This window comes from Mastacembelus armatus, chromosome 7 (genome assembly GCF_900324485.2).
Source record: "Mastacembelus armatus chromosome 7, fMasArm1.2, whole genome shotgun sequence".
In the NCBI taxonomy this organism is placed as follows: domain Eukaryota; kingdom Metazoa; phylum Chordata; class Actinopteri; order Synbranchiformes; family Mastacembelidae; genus Mastacembelus; species Mastacembelus armatus.
Genome location: NC_046639.1, coordinates 1,606,557 through 1,625,017, shown reverse-complemented (window position 1 = coordinate 1,625,017; position 18,461 = coordinate 1,606,557). Strand labels below are relative to the sequence as shown.

General features: G+C 43.4%; 1 protein-coding gene across 8 annotated transcripts in view; it reads left to right on the top strand.

The window, feature by feature from the left end:
• nav1a (neuron navigator 1a) overlaps nt 1–18,461 on the top strand; it is a 73,580-nt gene that overhangs the window by 43,421 nt on the left and 11,698 nt on the right. For all 8 annotated transcript variants that reach the window (XM_026332337.1, XM_026332336.1, XM_026332335.1 and 5 more), the window contains 7 exons: nt 9,548–9,686; nt 11,884–12,184; nt 14,910–15,738; nt 15,891–16,412; nt 16,985–17,026; nt 17,938–18,086; nt 18,184–18,363. In XM_026332337.1, the coding sequence (XP_026188122.1) occupies nt 9,548–9,686; nt 11,884–12,184; nt 14,910–15,738; nt 15,891–16,412; nt 16,985–17,026; nt 17,938–18,086; nt 18,184–18,363 (2,162 nt within the window). The remainder of the gene's footprint in view (nt 1–9,547; nt 9,687–11,883; nt 12,185–14,909; nt 15,739–15,890; nt 16,413–16,984; nt 17,027–17,937; nt 18,087–18,183; nt 18,364–18,461) is intronic.

Below are 18,461 nucleotides of genomic sequence, written 5' to 3'. Positions count from 1 at the left end.
TTAGGGAGTGGGACCCCAGAATACACTCGCTGGAATGTGAAGTGTGTGTTTTGAGCAGCCCCGAGGGCGAGTAGTGTCTCCCAAACCCGCTGTAACGACTGTGAGTGGCACGACCAGCGTGAGCGGGTTATGAGGGATATAAGCCGATGGGTGCGTGCTCCGGCAGGGTGCGTCTCAAGTCCTGTGAGTCCCAGTGCCACATGTTCACGTATGCATACACAAAGCACGGTACCCTGCTCAGCATGGGAGTAATGCATGTGTTCTGCTTTGTGTCAGTCCCAAAGAAGTGAAAGAGTGTCTGCTTTAGTCAATGGGCCTGTCACTGCTTCCTGTTCAGGTGTGTTTGGACAGCAGGTACTCCGTCGTGTTCCACTCACGTCTGTAGTCTCTTTGTGAAGCTTCATTTGGTTTAAACAGCAGCTACACAATCACATTTGATTCATATTCTCACTTTCTGCTTTCATTATATTTGTCTCTCTTCTCTTCTCTTCTCTTTCTGTCTAAACCTATCGACTCTTTTCTTTACCCCAAAGCCGACTTAGGGGACAGAGCTTCGCCTTCTAAGTCCCACCAGCCCACGGTCCACTGATCAGCTATGGTCAGCACATTTCACATCTCACACCAATATGGAAACCGACTGCCGTTGTCTGTGCTAATCTCTGAGATTAGCACATAACCAAGTGGTGGAGTTAGTTGATTTGCTGTCGTCATCAGAAAACGCAGACGTGACTGTAGACTTGAAGACACACCAGTGGAAACAGTCTCCCCTTACTAAGTTACAGGTGATGTGCTTGTGTAGAGAATGTCCTCTGGGTGTTTTGACAGTACTTTTCCCATGAACTACCGCTCACAAACTGCTGTATGTGCGTGATGTGTGTGTACGATGGTGTTAGATTCGTTCTTTGGTGCATCTGTTAGTCCTGTAAACACTGTCAGTAGTGTCAGTACTGTGAATTAAAACCAAACTATTATTGCTGGGTTCTTAGTTAACAATAGTCTGGGTCTGAGCCGTGATTTCACTTCCCAAAACCACTTTTGTTGTCACCTTTGCGTTTTTTTTAATGTGTGTGAGTGATTGTGCACTCTAGCAGGACATTACTGTTTCCAGCTCATAGACAACTGTCTGTTGGTTGGTTTGTGTTGCTCCAGGCTCAACTGTATGATCTTCTGTTGATCAAAAGGCAGCTGTCAGTCGACATGTTTGTGTATAGGTCTGTTCTTCTGCGTGTCTGTGGTACCGTCCTTCGCACAGCTGTTTCATGTTAACAGCAACCTGGAGGTAGCGTGCTTCATTCAAAAGTGGTACCTCCCTTTTTCTCTTCCTTCTTTTCCTTTCCTTTCTTAGTTTTGCTGGTACCCCTTTTTTAAACCAAAACATCCCCTGCATCCTGTTAATCCGCACAGCCGTTAGGTCAGCTGACACGTTTGGAGGGAGGCCAGAGGTAATTCTACCCCAGGTTCCAACCCCTGTCTTGGGCCTCTGCATGCCGGGGTTCCCCTTGTGAGCTCCTCCCCGGTTCTTAGCCGCTGAGTTGGAGCGCTTCCTTCACTGCACCCCAGACTGAACTACTTATGATGATCGTTTAAAGGCCATTCCACATTCTCCCATGAGTGCTGTCCCTCTTCGGCTTCCTGCTCTCTCATAGAGAAAACAGGGACTTTAGAGGTCAAAGGTTACTGGATCTTGGTAGAGCTCTGCTGGCCACCACCTAACACACACCTCTGTGGAATATAACACTCTCTCAAACAGTTTTATCACATTTATTCAGCAATCAATGGTTTGTTTTGTTTTAAGATTCAGACGGTATTGTTTATATTGTGACTGCATTCAAAGACCACTAGAGGATTTGTGTAGGCTGGAGACCAGTAACCTTTAAACCTGAATGGGAAGACAAAGAAGAAGAATATGTGTCTGGTTCATCTCAAGGGTCCCTCTGGACACGTCTCCCAGCTCCTGGTGTTTTCCTTTTTGGGGCTTACAGTATGAGAAGATCAAGACGACCCAGTGGGCGTAAGCTTCATCAACTGTCACACAGTTTTTGCTTCCAAAAGTGTTTCACCACTCAAATTTCCTTATATGAAGTGTGGAGCTGTTCACCATATCGACTGTCTTTTTTTCTTTTCACGGGGCTGAAGTAGATCAGAGCCAAATCTAACCTCGTTGCGTTAAACTCCTCATCTGTGCACTTGGGGGAGGTCAGGAGTAGAGAGGAGATTCAGAGATACATGTTCTGTCTGAGGAGAGTCTCACTGAAACACTTTCTCCTCGGTACAGTCTGTCCACCACATGCAGATAAAAGTTAAATTCTACATTGTGCTGACCAGGATTCCTGATCCTCATCCTGGTGTAGGAAGAATGATGTACGTCGGTATTACTCCACAGAGCCGCACACTCTGTGGCCAGTACTACACAGCCCGCCTGGCTTCGTGTAACCCTGACTTCAGTGAAGCCATCGTTTCCACCAGCTTCTAACATCACACACTGTTGACAGCTAATTCAAGTCTTGCTCGAGGGGGCAGTTTAGTGCGTCTGATGTTTGTGTGTGTGTGAGTTTGTGCCCTAAACCCCGAGGCCACTGCTGTCAGGGTTGTGACTGTCAAAGGCACAAAAGGGTTTCTCTCCTCTGTAATTGTCCTTCAGGGATATGACCTTATATTTCTCTCCATGCACTCACACTTATAGCATCTCCAGCTAAGGCACCTGGCCTGTTCTGATCTGGTGGCAGATGGAATTAGCATAAATTACTAGCTCATTAACTCCAGCCTGTTCTGTAATCTGTAATCTCCTAATACTACTGCTGCTGCTGTGTGTGTGTGTGTGTGTGTGTGTGTGTGTGTGTGTGTGTGTGTGTGTGTGTGTGTGTGTGTGTGTGTGTGTGTGTGTGCGCGCGTGTGTGCGTGTGTGTGTGTGTGTGCACAATAGACTGTCCAAGCAGCCATCACACATTGTTCCGTTCCACATCCTGGAAACAGCACGGAGAGGAAATAATAAACAACACAGAAGAGGAAATTAATTTTTCTGTTAAGTGTGTACCCAAAAGGCAGGCTGCCTGTGCAATCAGGTTTTTAATTGGGTCTTGTCAATGATTTACTGTAAGTGCTTAACAATACAGCTCAGCAGAGAATCTGTATTTGTGGGAGCTAATTAAAAGCTTTTTATAAGGACAAATTTGCAAGTAGTGTCCCACGCGTTCAGACAACACCATGCCATCATTAAAAAGTGGTAGTAATCTTATCTTGCGTGCCCTTATTTGTAATTTTTACATTGCACTATTTAGGTTTAGAGTCTATCTGTATGCACCGAGGGTCTGAGAGTAACGAAATTTGTGCTCGAATTGACAATAAAGCAGACTTTAATTTATCAGTGGGACTAAAGGTCAGGACATTTGATGCAAACATGTCATGGAGGCACAAATGGTTGATACTTTATGAAACAGGCAGCCAGAATGAAATTTATATGTAATGTGTCCTCATCTTAAGTGCAGTAGCAGAAAGGTAATGGATACCAAGACAGCTAGAGTCTGCAGTGGCTCAGTATTAACTCTATGTTAAGTCTACAGGCCTTATCTGTCAGAGTTTGAGGTTTTCAAGGTGTAATACGTTCTTGGCCTAGAAAGGAGAATCCTATATAACCCTATATGGTTCTTTGCATCAGTGTTACCTGCAGTATGTTTTAAATATCCCTTCAGCCAGGAATACCATTGTAATAAAATCTTATCCTTTCTGATTTCCACTCTCATTTGATTGGAAAATGATTATTTTGGGACGGTCTGCTGTGGTTATAAGGCACCGAGGTAATTCACTGATCTGTGTATGAATGTGTAATTGTTTCCTGGTGATAAGCCGCTGAAGTGGTCCAGACACCCGTCGTGTTAGCCATCTGTGCAACCCTCTCTTTCGATATTATCAGGCAAACAACCAGCCACATATAACTGAGGGAGGGGCGCGAGGAGGTCATACATGTAGTTAGGATTTTTATTTTATATTATACAGCATTTTATAGACTCCATTTTCCAGATGGTCAGTGTCGCCATCATAGAGAGAAGAGACGCTGATGGGTGTGGCTATGCTGCTCTCCTCGGCAAATGAGTCATTTTGCTTTGTGAGTGTGTGTGGACGTGTGTTTACACCAGTATCACTGTCGATTATATATGAGAAAACAGTCGTCCCTGTTTAGTTTACATCCTATTTTATGTGTCCGGACCTGTAGAGGATATTGAAGAGAGTCATAACGTTGCTGTTGAACTTGAGAGCTTATTTTCCTTTTAAGCTTCCACCTCTTAGTTTATTTCTTTTGTCTGTCAAGCTCGATGAACATAACAGATATTATCATTTAACCATCCTTACACCTGCTGTAAGACAGAATCCAGGATTTTGGTGACATAATGCTTAATGAGGTTGAGTCTCCTGCTGTTTAGTTGCTCTTCAAGGAAGCTGAGATCTGTGTACAAATGCACTACAGACAGAAAGACAGACAGACAAGCACAAACTCATCTCTCCCAGTTGTCATCATGCTGACCAGCCTCAAATATTTGGTCTTTGGAGACTCTAATGACTTTAGCAGTCCTTTCATGCGTGCCCCCTCCGGTTCCTGAGCCGACTGTCCAGTGCCAGTCTGGCAGTGCCCTACTTTCCATTTGCCTGAAAAGGCATCACTACAACCAGGAGCCCATCTGATTTAGACATTTTAGGCTCTGCTGTGTGACGCTGTGGATTTTAATAGGAATGGAAAGTTCCTGACCACTGTAGGACTGCAAAAACACTTTCCATGCATTTACACAATTAAGAGAGACAATGTCCAAATGTCACACTGGGTAGAACATGTTTAACCCCATGAGGGAACAAAGAGATCAACTCTTTGATTCATATCACATTGTACTGTATTTATTCAATTCAATTCAGTTTATTTGTATAGCGCCAAATCACAACACAAATCGTCTCAAGGCACTTTACAAAAACTAAAACTAAAAACCCAACAAATCCCTTATGACCAGCACCTGGTGACAGTGGAGAGGAAAAACTCCCTTTAATGGAAGAAACAACCTCCAACAGAACCAGGCTCAGTTTGGGCGGCCACCTGCCTCGACCGGTTGGTGTGAGTGGACAGAGCAGAGAGAAAAAAACAGCAACAAGAGACATTTATATCATTCCCAACACCTAGGAGCATTACTAGCCCCCTTAAGTAATATTATATTAATACATATAATACAGACATAACATAAATGCCTTATTCTAATCTTGTTTTTCACATCATTTTGTTTGAGGCTTGTCATTTGGATTACAGCATTAAAAACTTGACTAATGTTTACTTTTTAAAACAGTTTGTTTCATCCCCTTCCTGACGCTGTCCTCTATTTTCTCTCATCTTATCTGCCCCAACATGGTCCAGCAGGTTTAACAGTAATTTTCTATCAGCTCCTGTCAGATTATTGTAGCACCATTGATACCTTAAGGAGACATTATTACACCTTAATAATAATATTAATAATAATAATTTAATCTTAATGGTTCAGTGGAATATTGTTGGATTAGATTCTCCTTCAGCTTCAGTGTCAGATTCCTCAGAAACACCATTTTAATACCTGTTTGTTTTAGATGGAACAGTTTATCAACCAATACCGACTGTCAGGAGTCCAACACCCAGGGATCACACAGACCTCATGCAAAGCTGTTTTGTCTCTTTGTGGATCTATTGCACTTCTCTCACTTTTTTCCTCCCATCCCTCATCCCCAGAGAGGTCAGAACAAGGAGAGGGGAGGACAGAGCTCTTACAATGAGCCGCAAAAAAAAGCCCATTCACATTTACACCAGAGCAATTAGCTCCATAGTCTGAACAGTGCAGGAACACAAGCCTGTTAATAAAAGCTGCCTATTTAGCTCAGTAGCAGCTATTCAGCTATTCTTTTGATAATTTGTGAGACTCAGTGTTTGTGCGGGTGTGTTGGTTCTGTGTGCGCACAATGAGGAACAAAGAAATCATGTCTCATGTTAAATGAGGATGTTGTTAATACTGACCAGCATGACCTTTATTAAACTGGTAAATGAAAGAGGAATGTTTCAACCATTTGAATTCTTACTTTCTGAGACATGGTGAAATCTAGTGGAGTGCCTCAGCTGTGGCTTTTCTTCCTGAGGTGCAGTTATATTTTCATGGGTGAAGACAGAGCAGGAAACCACTTGGCTCAGGATGACAGAATATACGCTGTGGTTTAGTCTCTGCTTAGCTGGATGCTGCATTTTACACATGGTGTGATTAAAAAAAAAAAAAGCTGTGAGGTGGAGATGAAGAATGAGTTTAATCAAGCTCATCTCAGCTTAATTGACATTTATTGCAGCCTAAATTCAATCACCATTGATATTCATTTTGCTCATGAAATTACAGTCATGGGGTCAGATTTTTCAGTGTCTTGATCTTTTCCCTCCAGCTGTGTTCGTTAGCTTGAGATCAGCTCTGAAGTCACAGCAGGACAATGAAATGTAACATACATAAGCAGATGTAGTTCATGTTCACACTTCATTTCACACTTTATTTTTTTGTGCGTTGTTGGAAAGAGATTCAGGTTTTTCAGCCTGACTGCCTCTGAGGGGAAGACATACCGTTCATCGGGCTAAAGGAATATAAACGTCAGAGGAAAGTGGCTTTACTAAAACGATGCTTGCTGAGACGCTCTAGCTAATTTGTGAAAGGGATGATGTAGATGAATTAGGTTCTAATATTATCCCTCAGTCTTTGCAGCTGCTGCTAAAGAATGAAGAAGATGAGGTGGAGTGAGGAGAGATTAAAATAGGAGATTCCAGCAGCTGCTGTTGGAGGAAGTAGAGAGGAGCAGACTGAAAGAAAGGAGACACGCCGTTGGAAAAGGTGACAGGAGAAACAGTCCTGCAGAGAGAGCGGATCATGGCCTGAGAAGTTGAGGACGTGCTCCACGTGTCATCAACAGCACTTCTACTATAGCTCTCTCTTTCACATGCTAGTTCGTTCTATTCTCCTCACACGCTACTTCACCCTCTTCTCTTGAGTGTCTTCATGTTTCACAGCCTCCTTTTCAAGCTCAGACGTCCCTTTATTTCACCCGGTTGAACTGATGGAGGACTACAGACAGCAAACCAGAGCTGGATGACAGTGCAGCCGCATACTGGCCCACATTGATTGAGGATATCGGGTTTTGGCGGGGAACTCAGAACATTTCTTTTTCAGCCAAATACCTTCTGCCTGCCTTGAAGAGACAGTGCTTCATTAAAAACTCACTTACACGAAGCTTAAAACCTTCAGCAGATATCTCCGAAGGCCTGCTGGATCTTGGGAAAAGATTTCCTACTCAGAGCTGAGAAACATGGATCATTAAAGTCAGACTGGAGATAATTTCAGCGGATCAAAGCTGAAGGCAGTTTAACTTACTGCCCAGAATAAAAGTCACACACTTTCACACAGACAAACTGAAACACTGACTCTTGCCTTATGTTCCTCTTGGCTCCGTACGTTACTTTTTGAATCTCTGACGCATCTTTTGGTCTCATGCAAGCAACGTTTAATGAAACGTTTCTCCTTGGCCTGAGAGATTTGGGTTTTGTTTTGTTTTTTTGGCAAGAAGCTCATTTGGAAGAAACAACTACAAGCACAAAAACAACATTTCTTAATGGTGATTCATATCCACCACAGCATATTCCCATATCAGATACATGTTTATATTTCATTAACATTTTGGCTGATGTTTGACTTAATCTCTTTTATGTGAGTTCTTATTTCCGCATCCTGACAGCCAAACCCAAACTGCGTATGTACTGTTTCCTGTCTCATTTGAATTATTCATCAGCGAGAGCATTATCATTCACTACAGCCCCAGTGCTCTGAATGACAGGATATGAAGAGACAGGTATTTTTTTTGGAGGAGATGTGCTGACGGTGAACCACAGCTGTGTCTTCCTAGAGGAGGTTTATCTCCCAGCAAAGATATATGATAAACAAATGACACATGCGCACAAATGTCTCTCTATGTGAGTTCAAAGTTTATTAAGTCTTGTGCATTTTTTGCACTAGAGGGTAAATAGAGATCTTGTATAAAATAAAAGTTTGTTTCAAGAAGTGGAAATATTTTAGCGTTTCTCATTGAGACGTAAAGTCCAGGTTGTGTGTCTGGGTGTGTGTAGCCAAATCGTTCATTTACCCATAATCTTACTCATACATAGACAAGACAAGGCAGCATGACAACTCAGACGTAAAATCTCGTCTGCTCTTTTTGTATCTAGGATCTCCACAGGCTAGACGGGGTGGGCTTTCCCTTCGCCCCTATTCCTCGATCCCCGCCACTATGTCCCCCGGGGTATAGGGTGACCCATACAGGCACCCAACCGGAAAGCCCACACGGCTTATCAGCCTCCATCCTCCACGTACCATAATATCCATGACCTCATTAGGGAAACCTCTTAAAGTGCTTCACAATATAATGTGATATCAGGTTAACCCGTTCACCCTAATAAGAGCAAGAGTCAACTCTCTAATTTCCTGAACTGACCTATTTATTATACGCAAACAAATGTACCTCTTTATATAAATGTATCAGCAAGCTTGAGATTAAAGGTCTATGATGTCACAGTAGATGTTGGGGTGGCTGAAGACTCTTATCCAAGAGTGTATTTTTGCTTTGAGTATGATGTCTAATTAGATAGAGATGACACAGGGAGTCAGTGTAGAAGCAGCCAGACCCTGGACATATCTGGACAATTGTTTGTTTGGATAACACAAACAGCTAAGCAGTGTGTGTGTGTGTGTGTGTGTGTGTGTGTGTGTGTGTGTGTGTGTGTGTGTGTGTGTGCGCGCGTGTGCGCGCGCGTGTGTGCTAACTGGACTATATTCTTTGCACTTTATAGTCCCTTCCCACATTCACTCGTGGGCACATGCATCAGTGCTATTTTTGTGTAGGGGCTTGATATGACGTCAAGAGCGCTCCAATTCTCAGTTTGCCAAGTGGCTGTAGAGTGAAATGTAGGTACAGGATATAGAGCAGGCTGCATTCAAACTGAGGCCTCTGTCTATAAATATTTAATCAAAAGACAGACTGGAAGACAGATTGCTTTGTTATTCAGATATTGTTAGATGTGAGGGGATAACTGATGTTGCTGTATATCTTTCAAATCAATAGAATTTGTCTGAAGCAGTTTGATATCTTGATCAAGGTTGAGATTCTCAGCCTCTGGCTAAATTTGTGAACTAAAACACCCTCTATCTTTCTTGGTTTGATCTCATTCTTACTCAAATACACCAATAATTTGTCTATAGGCTGATAAAATTAAACTGTTTATCACAGATGCCAATATTTTTGCTTCTTTTTCTTGGAAGTTACGTTTCATGTTTCATTTGAATTGGTTTGAAACTGTTATTGTCAATGTGTTTGTCTCTGTGTGTCAGCCAGTGATAGACTGGTGACCTGTCCAGGGTGTACCCATCCAGTATCCTGTTCTGGATAGCAGGAATAAGTGCCAGATGAAGGTTGGATGAATGGATGGATGTTATCTGACACAGCTTCTTCTTTTTTTTTATTCTTTTAGTTGGGATGAGAGCAGCTCCATCAGCAGTGGTCTGAGTGACGGCTCGGACAACATGAGCTCTGAAGAGTTCAACACAAGTCCCACTCTCAACTCTCTTCCAACGACTCCCATCGGCTCACGCAGAAACTCAGCCGTAGTGGTAAGTAAGGCGCACACAGGTTTTTACACAACACACACACACACACACACACACACACACACACACACACACACACACACACACACACAGCTATCTGATGCAGATGGAAGCTTTTAGTCCAGTGAGGTATTGATGAGGTGATGAAAGATGTGTCATACACTGTCTCACTGTCACTGTACCAAGGAAACATGCACACAAACACACACATACATACATATAGCCATGGACCATCAGGACCTGATTAAGTATTCTACGCAGACACACAAAATATTTATCACTTCTGCAGTGATCAATACCGCACACGTAATGCTGGACCACTGCATTGTTCCAAAAGGCTCCATTTGTTTTCTCTGTGGAAGTTTTAAAGCCATGTTACAGTGAGAGTTTAATTTTTAATTGTACTGTGGATTTTCAGTGTTTCAGAGAGAAAAATCTGAAAATGAAGCCAGTGTCTCTAAAATCAGGTCTACTCCTCAGCTTGAGGTTCTGCCTGTAGCTGTATTTGTGTATCTTCTGATTTAGGTCACACCTCCTCAATGTGTATTATGTGATTGATGTGGTGGGATTTTAGAGGGAGAGAGAGACCGAAAGGATGTTAGAGAGAGAGGAGAAATCTCTGTAACTATAGCAACGGAAGTGGAGGGATGCTGAGAGTGCAGGTCTTTGTCTTCTCCCATCTCAGATATACTGAAGTACAGGTCTGTAACATGGCCATCTACACACACATACAGGACCATCTGCACTCCGCATCCAGGCAAGTGAGCCGGAAGAACCGGGGCGCCTCCCTCCACGCCTAGCTGCGGGAGTCATAGCAACCATTACCCCCCCCCCCATGGCATCAATACCATGGCAACCAACCATCACATCATCATGCACCCCACATTGTCTACACATGGCTCCCTGTTCTCTCCAGCTTTTTCCAGCTGATATTTTTCTTTATCGGTTTCTCTTTGTCTTTGTGTCCTCAAGTCATTTCTTTGTTTGAGATTTCTCCTCCTCTCTTGTTTCCAATTTTGCTCATGTTGATTTTAATTTCCTTAAAGGCAACATCTATTTCTTATCTTTCCCATATACTGTATAATATACTCACTAAGGATATGAGGGAGGAGGAGAAAAGTGTGATAAAGGTAAGGGAGAGAAAGAGAGAATGAAAGCCAAAAAGTGGTGTATGAGGTGTAGGCGCTACGAAAACGTGGATTTCCTCATTTCCACATGGAGGTAGACCAAGTATCCAAGTCACTGCACCGTGTTTTACCAGTACCTTTGTGTATGTTTGTCCTGGTGTCTCCCCGTCTCTCTGTTTCAGTAATAAGGGAAGGTTTGTGAGGAAATTACCTTGTTTTTTCCCATCAGGGCAGGCCACACACACACACAGACACACACTCACATTCTTCCTCCTCATGTGATGTGGACCTGCCCATGGGGTGTATTGATTTTAATATAAAAAGGAATTCAACATATGAGTCTTTATGAGAACCACTAGGTGAAATATCCTCTGGATTCATGCAGCTCCTGAACATTGTGTAACTGTCAGTCCTCACTAATGGGCAAAATAATCTGCCTCTGAAAGCCCGTGATATCCATCCTCCTGTTATCGCCTATAAACACTCACACACCGTGACACAGGCATTGCACGTTGTTGTATTCATCCCACAGACGCACAGACCTTGACTCAATAGTGACCTAGTTTTCACATTTCTCCTACTTTAGAATATAACACCTTCCTAATGTATTTGTGTTTAGGCTGTGTTGTCTATTTTGCCTGTGCAGTATGAGTTACTGCATCTGACCTAATATTTATGTGGGGTGTTTAAAATACATATATGTGCATTTGTTGGACATTTTTGTTTTTCTGCTGTGTCAGTCCTGTTCTCTTTTGAAGTGGTCAATCTGACCACACGTTAGGATTTAGATTAGGGAGTGAGTTTCTTACTTTGACAAGGTCAGGCATGTTTTTTCTGCTCAGAAAGCACCAAGATGAAGCAGAGGCCGAGGTTGTGGTTGTGTCCGAGTCCTCCATGATACACCATGTTGTTGCATAAATTATGCAATGAGTTGTTCCACTATCTCATTTGTCTCACTGCCATGTTGCCATATTTTCTTGACACTTGATCTCTCTCTCTCTCTCTCTCTCTCTCTCTCTCTCTCTCTCTCTCTCTCTCTCTCTCTCTCTCTCTCTCTCTCTCTCTCTCTCTAGATGCGTACAGATGCAGAGAAGAGATCTCTGGTGGAGAGCGGCCTGTCCTGGGATGAGGACACCAAACCCACCCTCAAGAGCCAGGGCAGCAGTGTCTACGATACAGGAAGCCTCAAGTCTGAATCGGGAAATAAGTGGAAAAAGGCACGGCCACACGGGAATGGACTGGAAGGAGGAAAGGGCGAACTGAAGAAGCCTCAGACCCTGGGTCATGGAAATGCATTGAAGAAAGGAAGAAACCCACCTGTGGGAGTCACATCTCCAATCACACACACCTCTCAGAGTGGGTTGAAAGTGGCAGGTGAGTGGAGAAACACACACACACATTTGTATAGCTGTCTTTTGATGACATTCATTTCCAGTTCATTTGGAGATATCCTCATAATGCCAAAATATCCACTGCCTTCAAACTTAAATTTACCCACACAACCATAGAAAGACAGGCACACATGAAATATGTATGTATATATATAGCTACAGGTGAAATGTTTTCATAGCCAGAGTAGACTGACACATTACTCTGTTTGCCTTTTTAAAATTCCCTTCTTTTTGGCAGACTCACATCAACTCACAGCCACGGACACACACTCTGTCTTTGTCCCACACATTAATCCACAGCTGCAGCCCACCCTCCGGGCCTTTGGAAAGTAGTGCCATGTATCAAACACCCATCACCGCCCACTCCCTTCCTGCCAGCCAACCACTTACACATACAAACACACACACACACACACACACTGACCAGCAGTGTCTTTTTCCTCCTACTGGGCCAGTCTTTCCTATCTAAGCTTTATTTTTGTGCTGGACAGAGAGAATTTATAGCACTAAAATAAAAGCCTTGTACCCAAAACAACTGGACCAGATGCAGTGTGTGTGTGTGTACACGTGTGTATATGTGTGTGTGTGTGTGTGTGTGTGTGTGTGTCTGACATTGTGCCAGCCTTAAAAAGTGTCATCCATTACACTTAACATGCTCACTCACACTCACTCACACACAAGGAGCACAATTGTGGGGATTGTACAGCTGCCTTTAAAGCTCACCATCTGTGTGCCGTTTACGTAAGCATGCACACACAGACACACACACAGACACACACACACACACAGACAGACACACATAAAGAACCACCAAAACAACAGGATATTGGTTGTGCTGTTGTGTGCCGGTCTACATAGACCGTATCTGTGTAAACAGTCGTCTTTTTGTCGGGACCGTCCCGTGTTTGCATTGCCAGCTGTTAAAATTACAGATATGCCAAACAACTGTTGAATCAGCCTGTGATCTGTGTGCCAGGCTGTTATTTTTATAGATGTCAACAATAGGAATCTGCCACAGAGTCTGAGATTCTGATCAGAGGATGAAGTCGAGTGACAGCAGGTTGAAAAGGGTGTTTTTTGTGTGTGTGTGTGTGTGTGTGTGTTGTATGTCAGACTGTAGAAGACATAGTGAGTGTGACGTATTCAAAGAAGCAGCATTTCCAGTTTATAATAATAAAAGACCAGAAACTCCTCCAGTTATAAAGCAGGAACCAACAAATATTTGGTATTTTTTCACTGATAGATGACTTGACACATTTTAGTCATAAAATTGTAAAGGAGAGGAAAAGGAAAATTTGGATGTTTTTCCAGATGATTCTTTATTTTTGTGAATGTTGGAGCTTTCAAAACACTGACTAGTATTTGTTAGTTTTTTCGGCTGTGAGCATTGCCCGTATTTCACTTCTACATTTCATTATGTGGCCATAGTATCCATTAAGTACTGTATAATATGAGCAAACTGTATACCAATCAGAATTAGCATGTAGTTTGGAGTTGTACCAATCAGAATTAGCATGTAGTTTGGTAGTTGTGCAGTGCAGGTTTTTGTCTTTCTGTAAGAGCTGCGTCCACACAAGCAAACACTGGTACTGTATCACAAACACATGTTGATGGTCTGATGGTTGATCTTCATCTCCTCAGACGTTCAGGCTTCGTGTGCTGAGACATGTAGTGATTCATGATCTTTTCCACATGCACCGCTGTCTCCACAGGCAGCGTCAGTAAATCAGACTTAATTCATGTCAAAAATAATATGTATGCCTTAGTTCTGTCAGCGTGTGTCACTGTGCACAGCCTGCATTTCTGCAGCCTGATGTTCTTGGACTGTACAGCAATGAGGTTACTACAATCACAGTTTATGACTTGACACGTAAACCAAATTTTCAAATTAATAAAATAAATTTTAAGTGTGATGTGTCACATTCCTATAAGATCTGATCACTACGAACCATGAGTGTGTGTGTGGTATACAGTATATGTCTGCCGCTATGTGTGTGTATGTGTCTTTTGTGGGTTTAAAAATACCCTTAAGTAACTCCAGATGTCCCCAGGCAGCACACCGGTAGGTCTAATTCAACAGCACTTCTCTGACTCTGTTAATGCCCTGTATATAAACCTCCCATAACAACTCCCATTAGACACAGATTAGGAGTGGACGGTGTGGAAACTCTCTAATAGTCACATCTAACTTTCTTTTTTTTGGGACTGATTTTCTCAAGATAATGTCCAAACAAATCCCATTACATTTCTAATGGTGAAATGAACCTTAACCATCAGTACTTTTCCCCCCAAACTCTTCAATAGTGGTAAAATTCAGTTGCACCGGGTGTTTCATGCAGTTTTGTGCCCACAGACATGCTTCATGAACGTGAACACCAGTTTTCCACAGTCATGCTGCACATGTTAGTCTCAGCACTCCACAGCTGTGACACACAGACTTACTGGAAAGCCAGAGAAAACTATTTTAGTTCATCAGGATGGAAAACAGGAGTAACTGCCTGATAACAGTGTGTGAGAGGGTGAAGCTGGCTGTGACTATTCACTGTCTGTCTGCTCGGCGGACTTGTTTTTATCAACAGGCAGTCAAACCTTGTACGTGTTCAGATAAGATACCATGTCCTAATAGGTTGTGGTTAATCTCACTCACCACAAGAGACTGTTCAAGCTACTCAGTGATTTTTTTCTTCCCTCCTCCTCTGGCTGTCTAGGTACAGTGAAGTCCGATGGGAAGCCCATGGATAAATCTCGGTTAGCAGTGAAGACTACAGGTCTTCAGCGCTCTTCTTCTGATGCTGGTAAAGACCATCGGAATGGAACCAGCGGCGGTGACCAACGTAAACCTCCGTCTGGCCTGGTCAGACCCTCAACTGGTGGAAGCTTTGGCTTCAAGAAGCCCCCCACAGCTTCTAGTAATGGGACAAACAACGTCAGTACAACTGCTGTGATGAGTACAGGTGGCAGCGCCATACCCAGCGGCTCTGCAACTGTGGGGAAGGTTCCCAAAACATCCGGCATTCCTGTCAAACCAGGAACTGGTAGTGGTGGAGGACGTAAGACGAGTCTGGATGTTTCGAACAGCGACCAGAATGGTTTTCTGTCTCCCAATGCCAGGACGTCTCTCCAGTACCGCTCTCTGCCTCGTCCTGCTAAGACAAGCACCCTGACTCTAACGAGGCCGAGCTCAGCTCGCCCAGTAAGCACAACCATGGACACAGGCTCAGGACTGATGAAACCCTCTGCCACGGTGCTCCAGGGCTTGAGGCTCAAAGAGCCCTCCTCAGGGCTCGGGTCTGGAACAGGGATGACCAAGGCAGGGGGTCGTGGAATCCCGAGTCCCAGTCCTGTCAATCAAACAGACAGAGAGAAAGAGAAAGAGAGAGCCAAAGCTAAAGCTGTAGTGTCTGACTCTGAGTGTGGCAGTGGGTCTTTTAAGGGCCACCATGCTCAAACCCCCGCTGAGAACGGAGGGAAGCTACAGGGGCTTAGACCTCCCAGCAGTGGCAAGGGCATGGATCTGCCCCCACCCAACACACACAGGTACCAAGGTTTATTCACTACATGTAAAAAACATACATGTATTAATACAACGCAGTAATTCCTTAACCAACACACACACACATGCACATTTCCAAATATAAAACAAAGTATAAATATGCATTGGCTTTACCATTGTCTTACTTTGTCTTTAGATTATCTGGGGTGCGCAGCCTGGCAAAGCCTCCATCCATGGCCCAGCTTGACAAGCTGAACTCCAATAGCCTGGAGGTGGGGGTACAGGACTCTCTGCCTCCAAAGATTCCTCCCTACTCTAAGCTCCAGGATCTGGCTAGCTCAGCAGGCAGCTCCACTAACCCCTGCCTGACCCCTAGTCCTGCCCCTCTGCTTAATGTGAACTCTTCAGCCTGCTTCTCAATGTCTGGGATAGGTTTGGGGCCAAGGCAGGTCTCTTCTCTTGGGGTTGAAGGCCGCAGTGGGAGCACATCCCCACTGCTCTACCCTCGTCTGTCAGGGCTGCATCGTAGCATGGAGTCCCTGCCGCTCCAGATGAGTCTGGCCCCAGAGCCCCAGAAGCAAGAAAACCATAGGGAGAAGGAGAATTTGGTGAGAGGCTACGCCACCACAGAGTCCCGAGACAAAGAGCGACAGGAAAACAGAGGGTCCCCAAGCAGCTGGAGCTCTGGAAGTAAAGTCTCCCTAACGCTCACAGACAGGTGAGTTCAATTCAGCTGTACGATTAAGTGCGATTGTGTACATATATAACTTAAACCCAGTCACATCACACTGGTCTACATGCAAGGTAGAGGTATAGTGTAGTCCTCTATGTTTTATTACTGCCATCATGTAGCTCCACCTGCTGGTTATTTGAGGAACAACACCATCATGATTTATCATTCGTGGAAGCCAGGAATGTTCAGGGTGAAGCTTTTCATATCTTATTCACTTTGTTCTATGCAGTCACACAGTTTCCTCTTTTTTCTCTTCATAATCATATTGAAATTATGAAATAAAGGCAATTCTATAGGCTAAAATGTCCTCACAACTGTAGCACAAAGCGTCTTCACACAACCATAGAAAGACACGTATACTGAGGGGTTGCTAGACTGTTATTACTACAGGCCTATTATCAGTGTTTTACTGGCCCAGCTGACTGAAGTCATAATTACTGGCTGACACCAGATGTCTGAAAATCCTACTGGGGTTCTTTGTGCCTGCAGCGTGTTCTTGAGAGTTTAATAACTCCTTGCAAAAGTGGTTAAATAATGACACTGTTTAATCTCCACAGTTCTCAGAGAGACAGAAACACGCTGCCAAAGAAAGGTTTAAGGTGAGTGGACATGGACATACAGCTACGCACTTACCAAACACTAATAAGCGACAATGGCTTTGCACAATTTCGGCATAGTCCTTTAATTGCACACTTACAGAGATCCTATTGTTAAGATCCGCTTTGAATGACAAATGCTGTTAATCCTACGGGGCCAATTGACGTAATTGCTGTCACTCGTATTCCAAAAACCCTGCGTTAATCCCTGCAAAACTGTATCTCACTGTGTCCAAACGGAAATATTGTGTGTGTGTGTGTGTGTGTGTGTGTCTTTCCACTCACTGAAATGTCCAGGCTATGTGTCTCTTAATGCAAAACATCACAGGATACATCACAGCATAGTGCAGTACACATAAATAAATCATTATTGTTTAACTCCAGTCAGTCTGCCAGTATTTTCTTAATTATTTATTTATTTACTTAATAGAAATTATGTCCAAACGTATAAGGTGACATCTTTAGATATCTAACTACTCAGTTTACTGTGACATAATACTAGTAAAAGTAGTAAAGCCTCACACTTGCGATGCTGGACCCCCGTAACCAAAACAGATGAACTGAATCAAGAGAGATTCATTTTGCTGTTATCAGTTCCGACACCTGGATTGCAGGAATAAACAATAGATAATGGATGGATCATTTTCTGTTGATTGAATAACCAATCAATAAACTAATAGTTCCATTTCTAAATTAACTTAAGTTTTCCTTTTTTAACTTTTAGCTTTTTTTCTGTTGTCTTGCTAATAACTTTAATCATTATATTCCCAAATGCCCACAGACATTGAAGGTGACTGTAAATGCATAATATCATGTACACGGTTCGATTCAGTTGGATTCAGTTGAGGTTCTTTACCATTACTACACAAACCTTTGACCTTTGACCTCACTGAGCCCGTCCTCTGTCTGTGTAGTTTCAGCAGTGCCTCCCAGATTGAAGATGAAGGGAAGGAGAAAGGCGAGAGGAGACACTCTCATTCTCTTCTCAGTATGACCGACTCTCTCACTCTTCCACTACTGTCCTCACCCACCTCCCTGCCCCGCACCTCGAAACCCACTATGGGTGAGTATATGCTCTTTGTGCTCAAAACAATAGACTAGAGCTTTACATTGTACATTTGTTCAACTCTACACTCTTTCCTTTTTTTTTTATTTACTAGTACCCAGTCCTGTCAGCGGACCTCCAAGGATGACTCGATCCAACAGCATCCCGACACATGACGCCTCTATGGACATGTACGGGGCGTCTCCGCTGGGCAGCACATTGTCGCTGGCCGAACGCCCTCGCAGCATGGGGATGGTTCGCTCTGGATCCTTCAAGGACAAGGAGCCGGACGAAGGTGAATCCACTGAATTATTTTGATATTTTATTCATATTTTATAGATTTTATACCATCTTTGTTTTTAAATCAGTTTCTTACTGGTTTGTTTTGTTTAT